This window comes from Bidens hawaiensis, unplaced genomic scaffold (genome assembly GCF_021521415.1).
Source record: "Bidens hawaiensis isolate Kalapana, Puna unplaced genomic scaffold, B.hawaiensis_p1.1 tig00044982_1, whole genome shotgun sequence".
NCBI classification, from domain to species: domain Eukaryota; kingdom Viridiplantae; phylum Streptophyta; class Magnoliopsida; order Asterales; family Asteraceae; genus Bidens; species Bidens hawaiensis.
In genome coordinates this window covers 55,295-76,287 of record NW_027505927.1, presented here as the reverse complement: position 1 = coordinate 76,287, position 20,993 = coordinate 55,295, and the positions used below count along the sequence as shown (strand labels likewise).

At 33.1% G+C, this 20,993-nt stretch overlaps 2 protein-coding genes across 5 annotated transcripts; both read left to right on the top strand.

Annotated features, from left to right (window-relative positions):
• Positions 1-13,072: 13,072 nt before the first annotated feature.
• LOC143615976 (adenylate kinase 1, chloroplastic-like) lies at positions 13,073-15,492 on the top strand. The gene is made up of 4 exons (XM_077088952.1): positions 13,073-13,396; positions 14,650-14,790; positions 14,912-15,184; positions 15,268-15,492. Exons 1-4 carry the CDS (start codon positions 13,124-13,126, stop codon positions 15,409-15,411), a joined length of 831 nt encoding a protein of 276 aa, XP_076945067.1. The 5' UTR covers positions 13,073-13,123; the 3' UTR covers positions 15,412-15,492.
• A 1,245-nt stretch (positions 15,493-16,737) lies between these two features.
• On the top strand, positions 16,738-20,782 carry LOC143615987 (two-component response regulator-like APRR7). 4 transcript variants are annotated; one of them, XM_077088960.1, is made up of 10 exons: positions 16,738-16,850; positions 17,800-18,147; positions 18,303-18,464; positions 18,581-18,714; positions 18,849-18,995; positions 19,061-19,193; positions 19,272-19,635; positions 19,707-19,839; positions 19,921-20,409; positions 20,493-20,782. In XM_077088960.1, the coding sequence occupies exons 2-10, from the start codon at positions 17,811-17,813 to the stop codon at positions 20,598-20,600; spliced, it is 2,007 nt and encodes a 668-aa protein (XP_076945075.1). In that variant the 5' UTR covers positions 16,738-16,850; positions 17,800-17,810; the 3' UTR covers positions 20,601-20,782. The 4 variants fall into 4 exon arrangements, with proteins under 4 accessions (XP_076945075.1, XP_076945076.1, XP_076945077.1 ...); XM_077088961.1 differs by having other exon boundaries at positions 16,762-16,850; positions 17,797-18,147; XM_077088962.1 differs by lacking the exon at positions 16,738-16,850 and adding an exon at positions 16,903-16,926.
• The last annotated feature ends 211 nt before the right edge of the window (positions 20,783-20,993 follow it).

The window sequence follows — 20,993 nt, the reverse complement described above, 5'->3', positions numbered from 1 at the left end:
GTATATCCTTCCACTATTGAATATTTCAAAAAATATATATTTCTTTAGTGAACGAATTGCACCAAAAATGAGGTCGTTCAAGACATTAGCAAACATTGTTATCCATGTTTTCGGGAGATGAAAAATATTACCATTTTTCAAATGGTATCTATGAGACATAAAATGATATGTTACAAGAAAATATTAGTTTCTTGATGTTTTAAATGTCCTCAATTTATTAGGTTGTCAAGTCATAGGTTAACCCTAAAAGCCAATGTTATGTTGCTTAAAATATTAACTAGAAAATTGGTCTATGCAATGAAACTAAACTACATATGAAAATACAATATGATAATCGTGCTACAAAAGCTGAAATCAAATTCAGAAGCAATGTTGGAACTAATACTTTTGTTCTTTTTTTTTTATAAAATCCTACACCTTTAAATAAAATAAATAATTTTAATGAATGAAATTTTCACTTTATTTTTGTTTGCAATGAAGATTAATAAAAGCTAAGGTCAATCATTGTAGATAGTTGGTTTGTTTTTTAGACAATTTATTTTAGCTTATGATCGATCAGTTATGTGTTGCATTATCTAGAGTTAAAAGTAGAAACAATGTGAAACTACTAAGTTTTGATATAGAAAAGTAAAATCATAAATAAAACTACAAATATTGTGTATAAAGAAATATTTTGAAATTTATGAATTTTGTAACTATAAATAAAACTACAAATATTGTGTATAAAGAAATATTTTGAAATTTATGAATTTTGTAACAAATTTTTATTTCCAAATTGTGTAATTTATTCTATCATATAATATATGTTGTTTTTTTTAAGATATTTTTTGTATTTTACATTGTGTTATTATTTGAATAAAATTATTTATTTAACCCGTGTGCTACACGGGTAGCTTACCTAGTATATAATAAACAAGTTAATTATTTATTATATATTAACTTAATACATAATCCATAATTAAACATTTTCTTAAATTTAATTTTATGTATGAGATTTTTAAATAAATGACTTCTGACATTTCCATAATTCACAAATTAGATTCTTTTATTAATGCTACGTAACATTATTTCAAAAAAAACTCATACGGTTTTTAAACTATATGAAATTACATCAGTTTGGGAATACTATGTTTTGAAAGGAATATTTACTCCTCTTGGTCGACTATGATTTTGAAAGAGCAACGTGTTTTAATATTGATAATTTGCTAATGATGTATTGTTTCTGGACTTATTTTTTGTTACTTGAATGGTTGAAATGCCCGAATTAAACCAGATTAGCAATGGTGATATCCAATCCTAAGACACCGTCAATGCAATATTGGAAACTTTTAATTTGTATGTTTAATATATGTGATATGTGACTGTTACTTTTGTATTTTTAACTTCTCTTTTGTTATGAAGGAGATGATATCATTTGGTAAGAATAGTGCTACTCATATGAAAATTGTTGAGACAAACTTTGTTAACAAATCTAAAGAGGAACATTGAGGATATTTATGACAGTGTTGACGGTGCAGTTTCAAAATTAGTTACTAAGTCTAAGACAAAAGATGTTATAGGTGATGTTGGGATCGGAAGTAAAATCTTATGAATCATTTTATATGTTATTATTATAACATATATGTTTATTTAAACTTTTGTAATTGTTTATAACATATGAATCCATTTTGTTTATAACATATTAATTATACTAGAGTTATACTTTTAATTTCAAATGATGCAATTACCGGTTAACTAATATTCATGACATAATATCTTATAATTTGAATTTGTAGCAGCCAAGCAAGTCCAAAAGACTCACAATACAAAGTTGAACATTCATTTCAAATTTCATATTGTTTGAAGGAGATGAATGTTATGGGTTATAGTTTACTTTTAATTGATAGTTTGGTACCATATTGTTCTTTTGTATTATTATATTATAAATATGTTTTGGTATATTGTTAGTTCAAATACTAGCTAGATTATTATGGATTTGGAACTATGACCCGTGTTTGAAAAAATTAAGTATATTTTTTACAAGTTCTTATGTTATTATTTTTATATTTTCAACCGTGTGTAACACGAGCTCTATAGAGATATCAATAACAACGATTATATCAATAATAAGCGTTTCCTTAAATATACTAAGGGGGTGTTTGGTAGAGGGAATTGAGGGGTGAGAAATGGAATTGGAAAGAATTCTCTTGTTTGTTTACGAAAAAAAGAGGTGAGAAATGGAAATAAACCATTTCCATTTCTCTGGTTTTGTTTCTCTAAAAAAAGCGGAGAATTGGATTTCTCGACGTTCATTTCTCCCATTTTCCTCCTTTTCCTTTCAAACTCTTTCTCCCATTTCTCCCATGTCTGATGCCTACTGCAACGACTGCAAGCGCAACACGGAGGTCGTCTTCGACCACTCCGCCGGCGACACCGTCTGCTCCGAGTGCGGACTCGTTCTCGAATCCCACTCAATCGATGAAACCTCCTAGTGGCGTACCTTCGCCAACGAGTCCGGCGATAACGATCCCGTCCGTGTCGGAGGTCCGACGAACATCCTCCTCAACGACGGTGGTCTCTCCACCGTGATTTCCAAACCTAACGGCGTTACCAGCGATTTCCTGTCGTCGTCGTTGGGCCGGTGGCAGAACCGTGGATCTAATCCCGATCGGTCTTTGATTCTGGCGTTTAAGACCATCGCCACTATGTCTGATCGGTGAGAAGTGTTTGTATGTATGACAATTGTTGATGATTTAATTATTGGAGTTGCTAGGTTTTGGTTGAATAGATGTATATGGTGAATTGGTGATTTACTGATTGTGATCGTATGTCTGATCGGTGAAAAGTTTTCGTATGTTAATGGAAATTATTGTGATTAGGGTTTTTGTGTGTAGATGTATGGAGATTATGATGATTTGGGGTTTCATTTTGTTTGTAGACGATATTGTTGATTTGTAGAAAGTAGGATTCTGAATTTGCTGGTAAAGCTACTGCAAGTTGCATTGGATTGATTGCACATGCTAATGTATCATCTTGCTAGGGTTTAACAAAACTTGAACTTGCTTCACATGACTTTGAAAACAGAGTATGGGTTTTTTTTTATTATGGAGATTGGAAAGCATAAATTGTATTGTGAGATGTTATTACGTTATTTGGTGTCCTTATTAATTTTATTTTGTTAGTGACCTGTTACAAGTAGTGTGCTAAAACCATTGAGCTTACGAGTGTGTTCTAAAACTATGGCTGTATATATGGTGAGTGGTTTTAAAGTTTGAAGACCCATTCATTTATCAACGACTGTAGTTTATAGAACATGAGCTGTATCAATGACTACTAGTAAGTTTTACATCATAAAACAATGTACAAATGACCGTCAATATTTTTTTAAGGTAATTATTTTTTTAGTGTTTATAGTAGATAGACCTTGTCTGCACTGCCTATTTCCCAAGTGATCAATGATCATAGCTTGGTTTTGTTATAGTTTCCTATACTGATTTGTTAATAACTTAATATTAGAAAGTAGTATTCTGAATTTGCTGGTAAACATGCTGCAATACACATTGGATTGAATGCACATACTAATGTGTCAATCCCAAAACTTGAACTCTTTTCACATGACCTTAAAAACAGAGTATGAGTATTTGATTATGGAGATTGAAAAGCATAAATTGTATTGTGATATGCTCTTACCTTAGTTGTCCTATTTTCTATGATTTTTTGAATGATTCACTGCAAATGTTGTGGCATAACCTAGAACAAATGAGTTCACGAGTGTGTTGTACAACTATGGCTTTAAATGTGGTGCTTTGTTAGATTAAAAGTAAAGAATCTAAATCTGGTGTGTGGTTTTAAAGTTTGAAGATCCATCCAATTAGCATTGACCTGTAGTAACTACTGCTAGTAAGTTTTTACTTCACAAAACAATCTATAAATGATGGTCATAATATTTTTTTAAAGTAATTATTTTTTTTGGTGTTTAATTTCTATAATAGACAAGACCTTGTCAGCTTGATGCATTGTCTAATTTCTAAGTGATCGTAAGTTGGTTTTATTATAGTTGTCTATACTGATTTGATAAGAGGTTCCTATTAGAACTAGTTGCAAAATTCCTGTTGAGTGGGTTCTCAACAGTTTTGTATATTATTAAATTGTTAGTGATGAGTTGTAGGTGTTGAAGTGAGAGACATTCATAAGATTTTCAAGAATCATTATCTAATTTTTTTCACTTATGCATTTACATACACTTTAGACAATTTGAAACCATTTCACCAGCTTCCTTTTTACTCATATCTGTTAATTTAACTCAGTGTAAATCAAGTATAACCCATTTCAACTGCTTTCGTTTAAATGCATATGCAACTTTGTTTTTTGCAGGAGAAGCCCGATATCTATTGCTGCAGCTATTATTTACATAGTCACTCAACTTTCTGATGAGAAGAAGCCCCTAAAAGGTAACAGACATCTGATCACATTTTTATAAACAAATACGAATGGGGCACGTTCGTGATTGTTCGTTTATGAAAATGAACGTGGTTGCGTTCGTTAATAGTATTACGTAAATGTTTGAAATGTAAGGAGAAAAACATTGAGAGAAACATTGTGAGTACTATAAAAAGGAAAATTATCTGTTGTGACTATTCTAACAATACACCTTTTATAAACAAATTTAACACAGTAATCATATATAGAAACATTTGAAATGTTTGGACACAAGCGTGTTTCTGATTAATTCAATTTGGCTAGTTTCACAAAAGTTACTCTTTTTGACCCGTAACTGAACCAGCACAACCGACCAATTTTGCCACCTCTAGTTAGAGCTGTTCGTAAAAGCTCGGGGCTTGCTTGAGGTTTGCTCGGAAAATGCTTTTTTGTAAGCGAGCCTATCCGAGTCGGTTTGGTTTCTAATTGAGCCGAGCCTGAGCCAGGGTTGGCTTGGCTCGTGGCTCGCTCGATAAGGGGCTTATTGGCTTGCTTGATTTGAGTTGTTTAATAGCATTAAAATATTGTTTACAACACTTTGTGATATGCTAGAAACTAGAGGGGGACTAAAGAATAGTAAAAACATGCTAGTCGATGAGCAAGTTGCTTATTAATGTTTATTTATGCACTTTATTTGTTTCTTATTAATGTTTCTTGTTATATTTTTATTTGTAGTTACATGAATTATGATTTTTAATTGTATAATTATGCATTTGTACGTAGACATGGCAGATTCAAATATAGTGAGAGGAGTTACTCGGAGCAAGCATACCTGGATAAATGATGAAGATGCAAAGATAATTGATGCATTAATGGAGATACATGCATCCGGAAAGTATGCTGGTGCTGACGTTCTTTTCTTGCGTTGACAATAGAAGAGAAAATTGAGATGGTCGAGTTGTATACCGATGGTTCAATGGGATAGTTGTGTATGGTTGAAGTATGTTTTGTATGTGAATTGGTTTTAACTATGGTTGATGTTTTTTGCTTAAAAACTATGTTTTGTATGTGAATTGGTTTGATCAATGCATATTTTGGTTGGAATTTATGCATCTTTTTATATGTTTTTTATTTTTTAATAAATATTTGTTATGAAAAAAATACTTGTGCTAATGATAAAGTTGATATAATTCTCTGTTTATTTCCTATGTACCAAACAAGAGAAATGATTCTCAGCTATATTTCTCTACTGAAATCTCTGTACTACCAAACAGAACAGTCAATTCTCATTCTCCAGACCAATTCCCTTTCTCTGCAATTCCATTTCTCTATTCCATTTCTCTACAATTCCATTCTCTGTACCAAACACCCCCTAAACTTTCATTTGTTCTTTTTATATCAATAATAATCGTATTACTAAATTTATCGTTATATTAAATAAAATTACTTAAATTATGTTACACTTTTAAATTGTCTGGTATTAATTAATTCTTAAAATTTCTATTTTCATCACTACTAAATTAGCATGTACGGAATATGACGAAAAGTTTAATCTCTTGAGTAGATACAATTGTCTAAATGGGTAAAACAATATAGCTACAAAGGAAACGGGTTAAATGGATACACATTGAAAGAAACATAAAAGTTAAAGAGCACAATCTATTAAAACAATATTATAGTATTATTATTATTATATGTATTTAATAATTATTTAACGTAATTTATCCACAAATAAGTTATAAAAAACTAGATGTGAAAGCTTTGGCTAATTTCCTGGATGATATATATTAGGAATTAACTATATGTCAAGTACACTTGAATGAGAATTAATATGTTATTGAATATTGATTAAGATTTTATTTTAAAGATCAATTAATTATAGTATTATGAAAGACTAAATTTAGGTTTTTGATTGTAATATTGTTACCTACAACACTTTTTAAAGTGAATATACCATTGTTTTTATAAATTGCAAGATTCATACATTATGCATTTAAAGAATCAAATATGTATATTATCTACTAGGTTATTGACCCGTGGGCGCCACGGGTGGAAACATATAAATCGTGTAACATCCACCGGTAATATGAAAGTGGAAAACATAATTTCATACATACATGTGGAGACGAGAAGATGATATACAATTGTTAATAAAGTCGGTAACAAAATAAAAACTTTATTAAACATAATTTTCAAACGAAAATAACATGCATTTTACAATTATTAGATAGATTAAAAATGAGAATTTCATAAATTACAAAATAGTTCCTTATAAACGACATTTGTAGTTTTATTTGTAATTTTTCCTTCCTTGTCTAATATAAGCATTTTAACACCGTATCTACTCTTCACTCGTGATAAAACAAAATATAGTTGACCATATGTTTAAGTTTTAACAAAACTAAATTTCTATTTTCATCACCACCAAATTAGCATGCACGAAATATGGCGAAAAGTTTAATCTCCCGAGTAGATATAATTTGTGTAAATGGGTAAAATAATACATCTACATAGCACAATCTATTAAAACAATATTAGATTATTACTATTACTATTATTATTATTATATGTATTTAATAACTGTTTAACATAACTTATCCATAAAGGAGTTATAAAAAAATGGATGTGAAATTTTGCCTAATTTCTTAAATGATATATATTAGGAATTAACTATATGCCAACTATACTTGAATAAAAATTAATATATTGATTAAGACTTTATTTTGAAGATCAATTAATTAATGATAGTATTATGAAAGAGTAAATTTAGGTTTTAGATTGTCATAACAGTTTGTTTTGTAAAATAAATTTAATATATACTTATAAAAAGAAATGTCTTAGATATTGTTCATCTTTTAACATTGATATGCAACAAATATTTTAAATTGATGTGTAAATAAACATGGGTACTATCTTAGAGTAATAAACATTACGGTTATTGATGTGTAACAAATGTCTTAAATAAAGTTCATCTTTTGAATCAACATTGAGATAGAAGTTTTGTTGAATCAAAATTGTAAAATTGTTTTGTTGATTTAGAGACTAATTTCTTTGTTTGCTTATTATTGTACTCATGATATAAGTTATAAAATATTTTAATTTTTCATTTATCTTTGTTAATCTTTGTATGTTTTTGTATTTGATTCAAATAAGCTATGATGTCTTATAATTCATATAAAACTATCATTTACTTATAAATACAACATTTGCATTTCATTATTTATAAATACAACAACATCATTATAGATATACCAGATGATCTTTTGATTTGTGATTCATCTGATCCTATTTCTGATCTGATTGATTTTGTATATCCATCATTATAGAAAATTTTAATGATATTTCATATTTTCAAGAAAGGGCCATACTTGTACCTTTAAATAAGGTTGTCCAAGATATTAATGACAAATTTTTGTTTTTGTTTCCCGAAAGTATAGACAAGTCTGATAGTGTTAGTCCTGGTTTCGATCTAGCATTACACTCACCGGATTTTCTAAATGGTTTAAAGATGTCTGGTATGCCTCATCATAGATTGGTTCTAAAAGTTGGTGTGCCAATAATGTTACTAAGGAATATTGATAAGAAGAATGGTTTATGCAACGGAACCAGATTACAAGTAATTAAATTGGGGATGCGTTTTATCGAAGTAAATGTTATTTCAGGTACTAACATTGAGTTTAATACTTATATATACTCGTAGCGGTCTAACTCCTTCAGATAAGAAACTGTCATTCATATTGAAACGAAGACAGTTTCCTGTTGCGGATTGTTTTGCAATGACCATTAATAAAAGTCAAGGCCAATCACTAGCAAGAGTTGGCATATACCTACGATTACCGGTGTCTACACAAGTACACATGGTCAACTATATGTGGCTTTATCAATAGTGAAGAGCAGAGACGGTGCTAAAATGCTTATATTAGACAAGGAAAGCAAAGTTACAAATAAAACTACAAATGTGGTATATAAGGAACTATTTACTAATTTATAATTGTAAAATGAATGTTATTTTAGTTGAATGTTATGTTTTTACATGATTTATATATTAGCTGATGCTAGAAACGTGTGGATGTTACATGATTTATATTTTTCCACCCGTGACACCCACGGATCAATAACCTAGTATGTCATTGTAATTAAAAGATTATCCAAGATCACCACTCATTATGCATATACCTTTTTCTTTTATTTTTTCAACTCACTGTGAATATTACTCTTTCTCCTTTATCACAACAATTGTGATTATAAAGCTTTCTTTCATAATCACAACTCAAATTTGATTTAACCTTATATTTCATGATCATATCACTAATTTATATACTATCAATTTCATGACATAAATTGATCAATAAAATATCATAATCACAACTCATTGTGATTTAACGGGTAACCGTTCATTAAAAGACTTGAAATTTAGGGCATGTTTGAGATTGAGTTTGAAAAACGTTTATTGGCTTATTGGCTTTTTCAAAAAGCCATTTCAAAAAGCCTTGATTTTGGGCTTTTAAAAAACTGTTTTTTGACCATTTCAAAAGGCTAAAATAAAAAGAATTTTTGTGATTGCCAAACACATTTTGGCTTATTGGCTTTTTAAAAACATTAATGCTGTGTGACCGCCAGTAGAGCCACCAGTGATGCGTAGTTATTCTTCTCCACTATCCACCCATACAAAAGAAAAATGAAAAATAAACAAATTTGAAAAAAAGGCAAAGCAATCATAAGATATCAAGTTGGCTTTAGTTAAATTCCTTCTCAAATGATACAAATTATTACTGATCTACAATGAAAACATACATTAAGCTGACCCATGATCAATTTAAACCGTAAACCATAACGCTTTTGTAGTTATCTTTTATACCAATATGTCAAACATAGATAAATTAGGAAATTAAAAAAAAGTACAATATAGAATATATATTAGGAAAAAGAATACCAGGTAACACCTAAAGGGAATACCGAATGATGATAAAGGAAAAGAAATACAAGCTTTAGTTGCCTACATGAGTTATTCATGTCTTCTCAACCAATAATTATGACATCTTTGCCAGACTTGATACAACCTTTACCCATTACCAACTTTATATCTATGGACTTCAATAGAAGGCTAAATGTGCTCGTCTAAATCCATTTATGTTAACAATATTTAAAGAATTTCACTCGATTACAAGATAGAGGTTAGTAAATAAACATTCATGTATCAAATCAATGAAAAAAATCAGGGCTATGATAATTAAATTTAGGGAAAATTCCCTAAATGATCCTAAAGAAGAGAGAGAGAGAAAAAAAAGATCCTATTTAAGTCAAGATTCCCAAAACAATCCAAAAAATATGTACTGAGGCGACATCTTGGAGAAATAAACGATGGTATTTGTTAACCAAACAAAAGCTGACACGTGTAAAGATTCTGACACACCAGACGAGATTTTTAAAAATCTCGTCTGTTCCGACCATATTATTAACTTAATTATCTTTTTAAAAAACCGTCTCTCCAAACGGTTTTTTTATGTTTCTCGTCTGGTTCGTTCATATTAATTTTTTCTTGAGATTTGAGCTTTTTTAATTTCGTCTTGGTAGACACATTTTGATTGAATTTCGTCTTCCAAGTTCATATTCCAAAGTTTCTTATCTTGTAAGTTCAAATCCTCTTTTATTCTCCTATCTATATCTTCATCTTCTTATATCTATAACCATCTAGAATCCATCAATCTCATAACTACACTTTAGCGAAATGAAGTATAAGAGAGGAGATCGAGTAGAGGTTGCGGATTTGGGTCCCGGGTTTTTGGGATCGTACTACGGCGGTAACATAATCTCCATGTTTGGAGATGGAAACATTGTTCAATACCTTGTTCATTTCCATCATCATTGGTTTGCCATTTAACACCATAACAAACTACAATATTACCAAATTCCATAAAACTAATTGAAAGCTAACTAAAACTTGAAGATAAAAAGGAAGAACATGAAGAGATGAAGATGAATCAAATACTTGAAGAAATTGATAGTTTAATTAGGAAAGTGGGGTCTACCTAAAAATAATTAAAAATACCGTCGGATTAGACGGAATAATAAAGACATGGTCGGTCAAGACGGAATACGAAAAATCCTATCGGTCCAGACGATATTTAAACTTTTATAACCACCAAATAAGAAACTTTGGAATATGAACTTGGAAGACGAAATTCAATAAAAATGCGTCTACCAAGACGAAATTAAAAAAGCTCAAATCTCAAGAAAAAATTAATATGAACGGACCAGACGAGAAACATAAAAAAACCTTCTGGAGAGACGGTTTTTTAAAAAGATAATTAAGTTAATGATATGGTCAGAACATACGAGATTTTTAAAAATCTCGTCTGGTGTGTCAGAATCTTTACACGTATTAGCTTTTGTTTGGTTAACAAATACCGTCGTTTATTTCTCTAAAATGTCGCCTCAGTACATATTTTTTGGATTGTTTTGAGAATCTTGATTTAAATATGATCTTTTCTCTCTCTCTTGTTTAGGGTCATTTAAGGAATTTTCCCTTAAATTTAAATAACTACATATGGTAAATACGTCACATACCATCAAATCAATTCTGGCATATTTGACCACATAAGAGTTTCGGTCAACCTACAACCACAAGACAAACAAAATAATAAAAATTATTAGAAAATACTTATATTAATTAATTGAAAAAAAATCTCTAATATCAAATTGAAGGAAATCTTTTCAAAAAAGAAGTGAAAAAGGTTTTATCTCACCTGGGGAGTAGGAGACGATTTGAGCAAGACACTGATATATGATAGAACCGCTTGGAACTGTTTTTTCAAAACAAAAACAAAAGAAAAAAAATGTATTAGTATTAGTGTTACAAAAAACTTGTACTTTGATGCATACATGACTTGTATATTGTTATATGTGTCCCGGCATTCAAAAATTTTTACATCGAAACGTCGACAAAAATAAGCGCGTCGTGATGGTATGTTCGAAATTTATTAAAATTTAATTCATTCACGGATATAAAAGAAAAACAAAGAAAAATAAATATAGAGGAATACGTGGATAAAGATAAGGGGGTGAAATAGTAACTGTTATTCAAATTTATTAAAGTTGAGAATAGTTGAGGGATTAAAGTTGTAATTGTAATTTAACAATGGAGTCGGCGGTTGAAATGAAATTGGAAAGACTATAATACCCTCTAAAATTCTAAAATCCTTGCTATAAGAGTTGTATATAAAGCATGGAGTTTGGTACCTCTTAAAATTTAAGAGGTCCATTACTCCTTTTTTATATATATTAGAGATATGACTTGTACATTGTTATATGTGCCCCGGTATTCAAAAAATTTTTACATCAAAACGTCGACAAAAGTAAGCGCGTCGTGATGGTATGTTCGAAATTTAATTTATTCACGGATATAAAAGAAAAACAAAGAAAAAATAAAATAGAGGAATATGTGAATAAAGATAAGGGGGTGAAATACAAATCTGCTCTTCTCCGATCCCCTTTTTCCCATTAACAACTTACAAATCAAACCCCAATCCTCTTCCGTTACCTGTTACCGTAGCTTCACACTTGATTTGTTTCTACATCCAATTGAGTATTATTTTGGATCTGATTTACCAACAAATGATTATGTCGTCGTTCATGGATATGAAGAGTTAGAGATTTGGGCTCATATAGGGTGAAGAAGAAGATGGGCAAACACAGGTTGAAGAAGCTCAGAATGCGTCTGCAAAGTTGTTTTTGATTTCAGCCTGGTGAGAATTAATTGATTTCTTATTGCTCGAATTGAATAGGTTCATATAGTTATTTGATAATAGATATCTAGTTATCAATTAATTGGCCTCTGATCCATTTGTATATGGAACCCTAACAATGTGAGTTAAAACATTGAACTGTTTTTGTTTTTGGAGTTTTTAAAAGTATTTTGATGTGAATTTAAGTATTATCTTTTGATGATCCTTCATTCATATTTAGTTCATTGAGAATAGGACTTGTCTTCATGGCAACAGTAGCGTAACCCGAGTGGCCGAGTTTATATCCGCATAAAGTATGATGAAAACCTATAGTTGTTGGATCTTGTTGTTTGACATTCTTTAAAACTTGCATACAAACCGAGAAGAATACATCTCAGTAGATTGCCATTTTCCAAATAATTAGCATAAGTGCATAACTATTAACATAATGCCCAAGCTTCTGATTTAGTAATATTGCAACTGATTTTAATGTAATGTTGCCACTGTTAGGCCGCAGAGGTGGGCATTTTAAAATATGGAGAGATGCAGACTAGTTGAGACTACAAAGGTTAGAGAGCATAATCACCGGTAGAGAAATGAGTAATGGAGAATGGAAGGTATGTATTTTTTATTTTAGTTTCACCTAAGGGTATAATGGTAAATTTATAACTTTCTTTTCTTTTCTTCTCAACTTGGGAACACATAAAATGTTAACTTTCCTTTCCTTTCCATTTAACCGGGGAACACGAAATGATATCACTTGTTTTCCTTTCCTTTCCTTTCCTTTTCCTTTCATTTCTTTTCTCTCTTTAAATGAAACTCGGGAACAGAGTGTTAAAATTTAAGAGGTACTTCTCCTTTATATATATTTATATATAGTAGAGAGAGAGAGATAAAGACCAATTGGAGCAAGCACACGTTGTTAGGTCTATGCGTGCGGACGACTGACTTCCACCTATGTCTCTGCAAACTCTGTCTTCTTCGAACCCACCACGTCACCAATGGCGGCCATCACCCGCCAATTCTTCAAACCACAGTATTCGTCTATGTTCATTAGATCACTTTCCACCAACTCTTCTACCGTTTCATTAATCCAATCCACCGGTGATCCCAAGGGGGGTTCTAGAAGCTTCCAGTGGGTGTTTTTAGGGTGTCCAGGTGTTGGTAAGGGTACGTACGCCAGCAGACTGTCTGATCTTCTCGGTGTTCCTCATATCGCCACCGGTGATCTCGTCCGTCATGAGTTGTCTTCCTCTGGTCCTCTGTCTCGTCAGGTATTGATATTCTTGACGCCTTTAGGTTTTATAGATTAATAGTTTTACTTTTATATGGTGTTTTGATCGTAAAACGTAATTATTCAGAATTACATGCTGTGATAATTTATTCATCAGCTGCAATTGTATATTGTAGTTTCGTTCACTGTTTATCAAATTTAATAATAACAATACTCTTGTCATTCGTGGGCAATGCCAATGGACTAGTACAAAACCGCATACAAAAGCAATAATAAATAATGAGTAAACTGCGGTTTTCGTCCATGTGGTTTGTCGAAAACTGCGGTTTTAGTCAAATAGTTCCAATTTGCGATTTTCGTTCCTGTGGTTTCATTTCATTTGCAATTAAACCCGACCCCACTAACCCCGTTAAGTCTGGTCGTTAAACCAACCAGCGTGCACCACACGTGAGGGGCATTTTTGTCCTTTTCTCCCCAAATAAACCCCAACCCCTCACGTGAGAGGGGTTGCAAATTAAGGCTGGGGTTTATTTGGGGAGAAAAATGACAAAACTACCTGTCACGTGAAGTGCACGCTGATGGGTTACGACCAGACTTAACGGGGTTAGTTGGGTCGAGTTTAATTGCAAGTGAAATGAAATCACAGGGACGAATATTGCAAATTTGAAACTATTTGACTAAAACAACAGATTTCGACAAACCACAGGGGTGAAAATCTCAGTTTACTCATAAATAATATAAAACTTACGAGTCGAGTCTCCGGTCTCCCTTTAGCTGTCTCCTAGGGTACAACATTATGTACAGTCGGAGATGGCTCATGCATGAGAGTAATAACTAATAACTGCAAATTTTCATAAGTTGTTCCAACCGCACAACTTTGAGCATCAATATCTCATTCATCATAGCTTCAGTTATTTTTTTGGACATGGTTTGGTTCGTTGTGATACTCTCACATAGGCAGTGGCGAAGGATAGTGTGGACCACGGGTGTCCTTGACCCTCTTGTTTTGTTGCGCAATAGTGTAAATTTATCAGTTTTTCGCCCGGATTTTTTTATTCGTAGTCTAAATTTACCCGTTCTTGACCAAAAATTTGAGCCCCCCCCATGTTTTTGTCCAAGCTTCGCAACTGCACATAGTAGAACTCAACGTGTAAATATTTATCTATATAACACATACATAGATTTAGGAAAAACTGATTTTCTTAGTTTTTTAAAAACTTAGTTTTAACATTTTTTTACATGTAGTGCTCTAATCATTTTCATATAAATCAATTTCTTAATTTTGTTTTTCAGTTTGATGAGGTGGTAAATCAAGGGAAGTTAGTCTCAGATGAAATTATATTTTACTTATTATCAAAGAGACTCGAAGCCGGAGAATCAAGAGGCGAATCAGGGTTCATTCTTGATGGTTTTCCACGAACAATAAGACAAGCTGTAAAGTGTCATGTTATACAAGTTACGATATCAAAATGTTAAATTAACATGGCCCGTAACCAGGTTGACTTTTATGAATTGTTATTAAAATTTTGTAACCTTAGATGTTTGTTTTGGTTAGGAAATACTTGATGAGGTGACTGAAATTGATTTAGTGGTGAATCTGAAACTAAGGGAAGATGTATTGATTGAGAAGTGTTTAGGAAGAAGGATATGCAGTGAATGTGGTAAAGGTTTCAATGTGACCTCAATCGATGCAAAGGCCGAGAACGGGCTGCCAGGTATGCGAATGCCTCCGCTTCTGCCACCTCCGCAGTGTGCTTCAAAGCTCATTACGCGTGCTGATGACACTGAACCTGTTGTCAAAGAGCGACTTCGTGTTTATAAAGAAAAGGTATCATTAAACAAATATTTTAATTAAACTAGTTTAGGAGGTTTATTAAATGATAGATTTATGTTTGTGTGTTGGATGCACAGAGTGAACCTGTAGAGGATTATTATAGAAAACGAGGGAAGTTAATGGAGTTTGATCTTCCAGGAGGGATCTCGGAATCATGGCCAAAGTTGTTGGAAGCTCTTAATCTAGATGAATACTATCTTAAAAAGACAGCTGCTGCATAGTTTGATTTGATTCTGTTTATAACACACATATCATTATTTGCAAAATTGAAGGCTTCTGGTATTCTTCTCAAATAAGGCAGAAGGTTATATAGAACAGGGTATATTTGTTTAAATGTACGCATCATTTAATAAGTTGTATAGAAAGATTTAATTTTTTATGGTTGATTATCTCATCTGCTATAAATGTCAGTTTTAGAATGATATACTTTGTTGAATACTATTATTTTGTTTTCATTTTTATATTGCAAAATATTTTCCTTATATATGCTATCAACCTGTCATGATATTTGTCATTCACACAACTAAGCATCAAAATCATGACCCGTCGATATAACTTATTTTGGAGCCGAGGGTCTTATCAGACCCTGCCATTTACTTATACTATGAGTAAGATTACATTCAGGTTCATTTGAGTTTGCTAGAATTATAGAACGGGTCAATCTGGGCTGACTTAAATCAAACAACTGGCTAAGATTGGTCATTCATCAAACATTTGCTGACTTATAGTTAAAATGAGTTCAGATGGACAAACAACACCCGATCCATTGTTTTATCGCTACCATCTATTGGTGGTTGCCGCCAACGACGCCATTGTATATGCATCCACCGATGCAATCATGACTGAGGCCACCATTACAAACCATTGACAACCACTGTCGTTTCCAACTGGCCCAACCATTGACACTAGTGTTACGATGATGGCAACCACCCCGTTGCCGCCATCGTTAAATATATCAAGTGAATGATATTTTGCTAAGACGAGTCATTTAAGTTAAAAGTTTTGATTCGCAACGATTTCGACATGAACCAAAATGACCTGAGCCCATCCGTTGTATCGGATACATAAACTAAATATATAAAAACAATGTTTAAGTTCGAAAACTAACCCACGACCACGTGGTTAAAAGCCACGCGCTCTACCAACTGAGCTAGAACGGCTTATATGATGATATCTAAAACTATTTAAATAAGTAACGCCTGCATTAAATTAACGTGCCTGATTAATAAACCACTTGAAACTTGAGGGTTCCAATCTGCACAACCATCAACACACTTCCAAACACAAAATATCTTTAGTTTTCACGCAAGCCACAGCCACGTGTCTCCACTATCCCCACCCGAATGATACGGTCCGAATCCATCTCAACCGCTCCATTTCCCCTTTTAGATTCACTCCACGTCATTAACCCATCTCCACCGTGTCACATCACCAACCTACACCTCTTCCACGTCATCCACAGGTAGGCCCTCACAATATCTTCCATTCCAGTCCTCCATTTTACACCAATTTAAATAATCAGTCCCTCTGTTTCTGCACCAGTCAATCTCATTACATTTCCTTTAGCCAGATATTTTTACTTGTCGTGTTGTTGCCAAACCCTAGCTTTTGCCATCATAATCCAATCGCCTTGTTCATGATTACTCGACAATCCGATTCGGTTATCCGAAGCTGTTGCTGGTAATTTATTATATCTTAATTGTAACAGATTAGAGTCATTTGTAATTATTAGTTCGGTACTAGTTTCTATCTTATTAATTGAACGATTAGCTAGTATTATTATACGCTAATTATAAAAGTTTAGTGAATTTGTGTTACGTTTTTGTAATTACTATGCTGGATTGCCGGATTTTGTTGGTTTTTGAGTTAGTGTTAGGATTTTAGTTGTGTGTGACACGAAATGGTGAGGTAGTTGTGAGTTTGAAACTGAAGTAGTATTTGATAGAGGTCATTTGTGTTTGTTTTCAGTAATTAGTATGCTTGTTTTAGTTGATTTTGAGTTAGTGTTAGGATTTAGTTGTATTTGATATGAAATGGTTAGGTAATTACTGGATATTGTAATTGAAGTAGTATATGATAGAGGTCATTTGTGTTTCTTTTCAGTAATTAGTAGGCTGGATTTAGTTGATTTTTGAGTTAGTTTTAACATTTTAGCTGTATTTGACATGAAATGGTCAGGTAATTGTTGGATTTTGTAATTGAAGTAGTAATTGATAGAGTTTTAATAAGTTTCTTCACGAAACAATAAAAAAGGTTATTTGCACCTTAAAAAATTGATAGAGGTGGCTAGTCAGTTGTTTGTTTTTTGTAGCAGGGATAAATGGTGAGTCTAGGAAGTCGTTTTTAGCAGGTTTGGAGGAGTTTGGTTTAGTTTTGGTTAGTTGATTGATGGTGGTGTTAGATTGACATGTGTTCTTCACATCTCTGGATACTTTGCACTTGTTTTAGGGCAGAAGGTTTTGTATTTGATATTTGAGGAAATTGGATACTTTGATTGCTTGACGTGGCTGCTTTGTGTGGCTTATTTACTTGCATTTAAAATGTTTAACGAGTATCAGTATGGTTTTCGGATGATTCTCGTAATTTGTGTTTTTGAATATCATTAGCAGGATACGTTTCAATGACCAGTAGCCAAAGAGGGAAGGGATTGCAGCAGGTGAATAGTCAAGTGGAAGCTGACTATCAGGGAGATGTGAATGAAATTGTGGGCGATGGACCAGGTTCTCAAGCAGGTGATGAACCGATAACTAATAAAAATTATGGAAATGTGCAAGACGAACGCCAGGTGGCAGTACAGGGGAGTGCTGCTGTTCAAGCACCTCAACAACAGCCTCAAGGGTCACTGGTACACTGGGAGCAGTTTCTCCATGTTAGATCCATTAAGGTCATGCTGGTTGAAAACGATGATTGTACTCGTCACATTGTCACGGCTTTGCTCCGCAATTGTAACTATGAAGGTTAGCCTTTTGGCCTGTATTTCATGAAAACTTAATGCATTATTAGTGTCTATAGTTTCATACTTTCTAAGTTTTTGATCTTGTTTCATGCCTGTATGACTGTATCAAATGGTGACCGTCTAACACTTACTATTTTGTGCCGTCTTTTTTGGTAGTTATTGAAGCAGCCAATGGATTACAAGCCTGGAAGATTTTGGAAAACCTATCCGTTCACATTGACATTGTTTTAACTGAAGTAGTCATGCCTTTTCTTTCAGGAATCGGCCTTTTATGTAAGATTATGAGCCACAAGTCACGCAAGAATGTCCCTGTGATCAGTAAGGACCTTGTTTAATCTTTTCTATATACAAAATTAACAACAAATCTAGCTATATCTTGCAAAAGCTTACTAATTTATGCTATTAACCACCATTCATTATGAGATCGTGTGCAGTGATGTCATCTCATGATTCAATGGGTTTAGTTTTTAAGTGTTTATCAAAGGGTGCAGTAGACTTTTTGGTGAAGCCTATTCGTAAAAACGAGCTTAAGAATCTTTGGCAGCACGTTTGGAGGAGGTGTCACAGTGTATGTAACATATATGCTCTACATAATTTTCAACTTGCTAATTTTCAAGAAATTTACTCTATTTCTGCATTTATGTTGCATCATGTTAACTTTACTATTTCCCATTGTTGGGAAAATGATTTTGTTTCAATCAGTCTAGTGGTAGTGGGAGCGAAAGTGGCACACAAGCTCAAAAATCTGTAAACTCAAAAAGCAACTTAAGGTTTAACAACAACGATGGAAAAAATGGGGATGAAAATGGAAGCACTGACGGTGGTAGTGATGATGGCAGTGGCACTCAGGTACTTTTGCATGACATCATCATCATTCTTATTTAATTTAAGTCTGATTTAGCAATGGCATGCAGAGTTCTTGGACAAAACAAGGTGTTGAACCTGAGAGCCCAGAAGCAGCATCTCTATGTGACCAAGACAGTACTTGTGGCCTAGTTATACGCCCAGGAAGGGATTTTGTTGACCAGGAAGGACAACCCTGTTTGGGTATTCAGATATATTAATTACTTACGTTATCCACAACATTTCTTTTCGTATTAACATGAAACATATCTTATTTTTCAGGTCATGGTGCAAACGTTAAAGAAACTGCAATTCACATATCTGACGTTCCTATTAAACATATTGGTATGAAACAAAACATTCATCAAGTAACTGACCCCACACCCAATGCCAAAAGTAAGGACTCAAAGAAACACAAAATCGAAGATGGCAAAATGTCTGATCCTCACATGGAAAATGGAGAAATCAAGGGTCAAAAGGAACCTGAAGAGATTATGGATGCAAACACTAAGGTTATTGATGATTTTAAGGAAGCCATAGCTGGTGAGTCTGGCTTAAAGAGGCCTCGCGCGACTGAAATTGATGAGAGAAAACTTCAAAATGGCTGTAATATTTTGAGACATTCAGAGCTTTCTGCCTTCACAAGGTCTAAAATTTTGTAATTTGATAAGATGTTATTTACTTATGTTTTGATGATTGTAATTTGAATTCTTGCAGATACAACACGAAGTGTACACCTGGCATTGCTGGAAGCTGTTCTCAACCTGATAATAGAACTAGTATTTTGAACGAAGAATCTAACCATGACGCTCATTCTGATGGATATCTCATTTATCAAGGCTCAAGTGAGGTCAGTAATGAGTAATGGCACATTTCTGTTTCTTTTTATTACTTGAAACTTACAAAAACAAATCCTTGATGCTTGTTTCAGCAAGTAATACCAAAGAAAGCTGATGGAACCACACCTAGTGATCTGCATCCAGAGCTCCACATTCAACACATACATCATCATCACCATGTTCATCATTACCATAACATAGCAACAGACCAGCCATTATTGTCCAAGCATGATGAGTTTGGTTTAAGCAAATTAGCTGCAGATGCTCCACATTGTGGGTCATCAAATATCAAGGGTGGGCTCGTTGAAGGTAACCTTGAAAATCATAGCTTGAACAGAAGTGGTTCAGGTAGCAAGCATGGAAGCAATGTGCCTAATGGGAGTAACACTGGCGTGAATTTGGAGGTTACAAATGTAGAAAGTAATGTTGGTGTAGCTGGAAAAAGTGGAAGTGGTGATGCTAGTGGTGGTGGTGGGGGCAGCGGCAGTGGCGCCGGCAGAGCCCGCCACAACTCTGCAGAGAGAGAGGCGGCATTGACTAAGTTCCGCCAAAAGAGAGAAGCCAGATGCTTCCAGAAAAAGGTGACTTGTTTTTGGCAACAATAATATTATCTCAGTTGCCTATTTGTACAATTACGGATTTAATTTGAGTTTTAATTTGATAGGTGCGATATCAAAACAGAAAGAAACTGGCAGAACAAAGGCCGCGTGTTAGAGGACAGTTTGTAAAGGGCACAAATCGGGACAGTTCAACCAATGCTGATGATGGTTAGTTTATCATGGAAGTTTATGTACAGGAAGACACAGGTGGGGATGTTGATTGGTGTTTATATATAATTATATATTATTTGTTGTTTGAGGGTTTTAAATGCTCAGGAAACCATATTTGTTTACTATAAGATTTGACAATTAACAGTTCTTAAGTTGGTATGCAGATGTATAAGTTTATTGGTGGTAGATTATGATGCTTCATGTAAGATTTAATCTATAAGGGCTCTCTTTTTTGTTTCATATATGCCAGATGCTTAGATGGAACCTTATAGTTATTAATGATTTTAACCGGAAACGAAATTAACGAAATTACTTGAGACCTGTCATTATATATCAAGAAACCAGTCTTGTGACTTCCCTCTTTTAGTTGTGTGATTTATGTGGTAAGAAAGGAA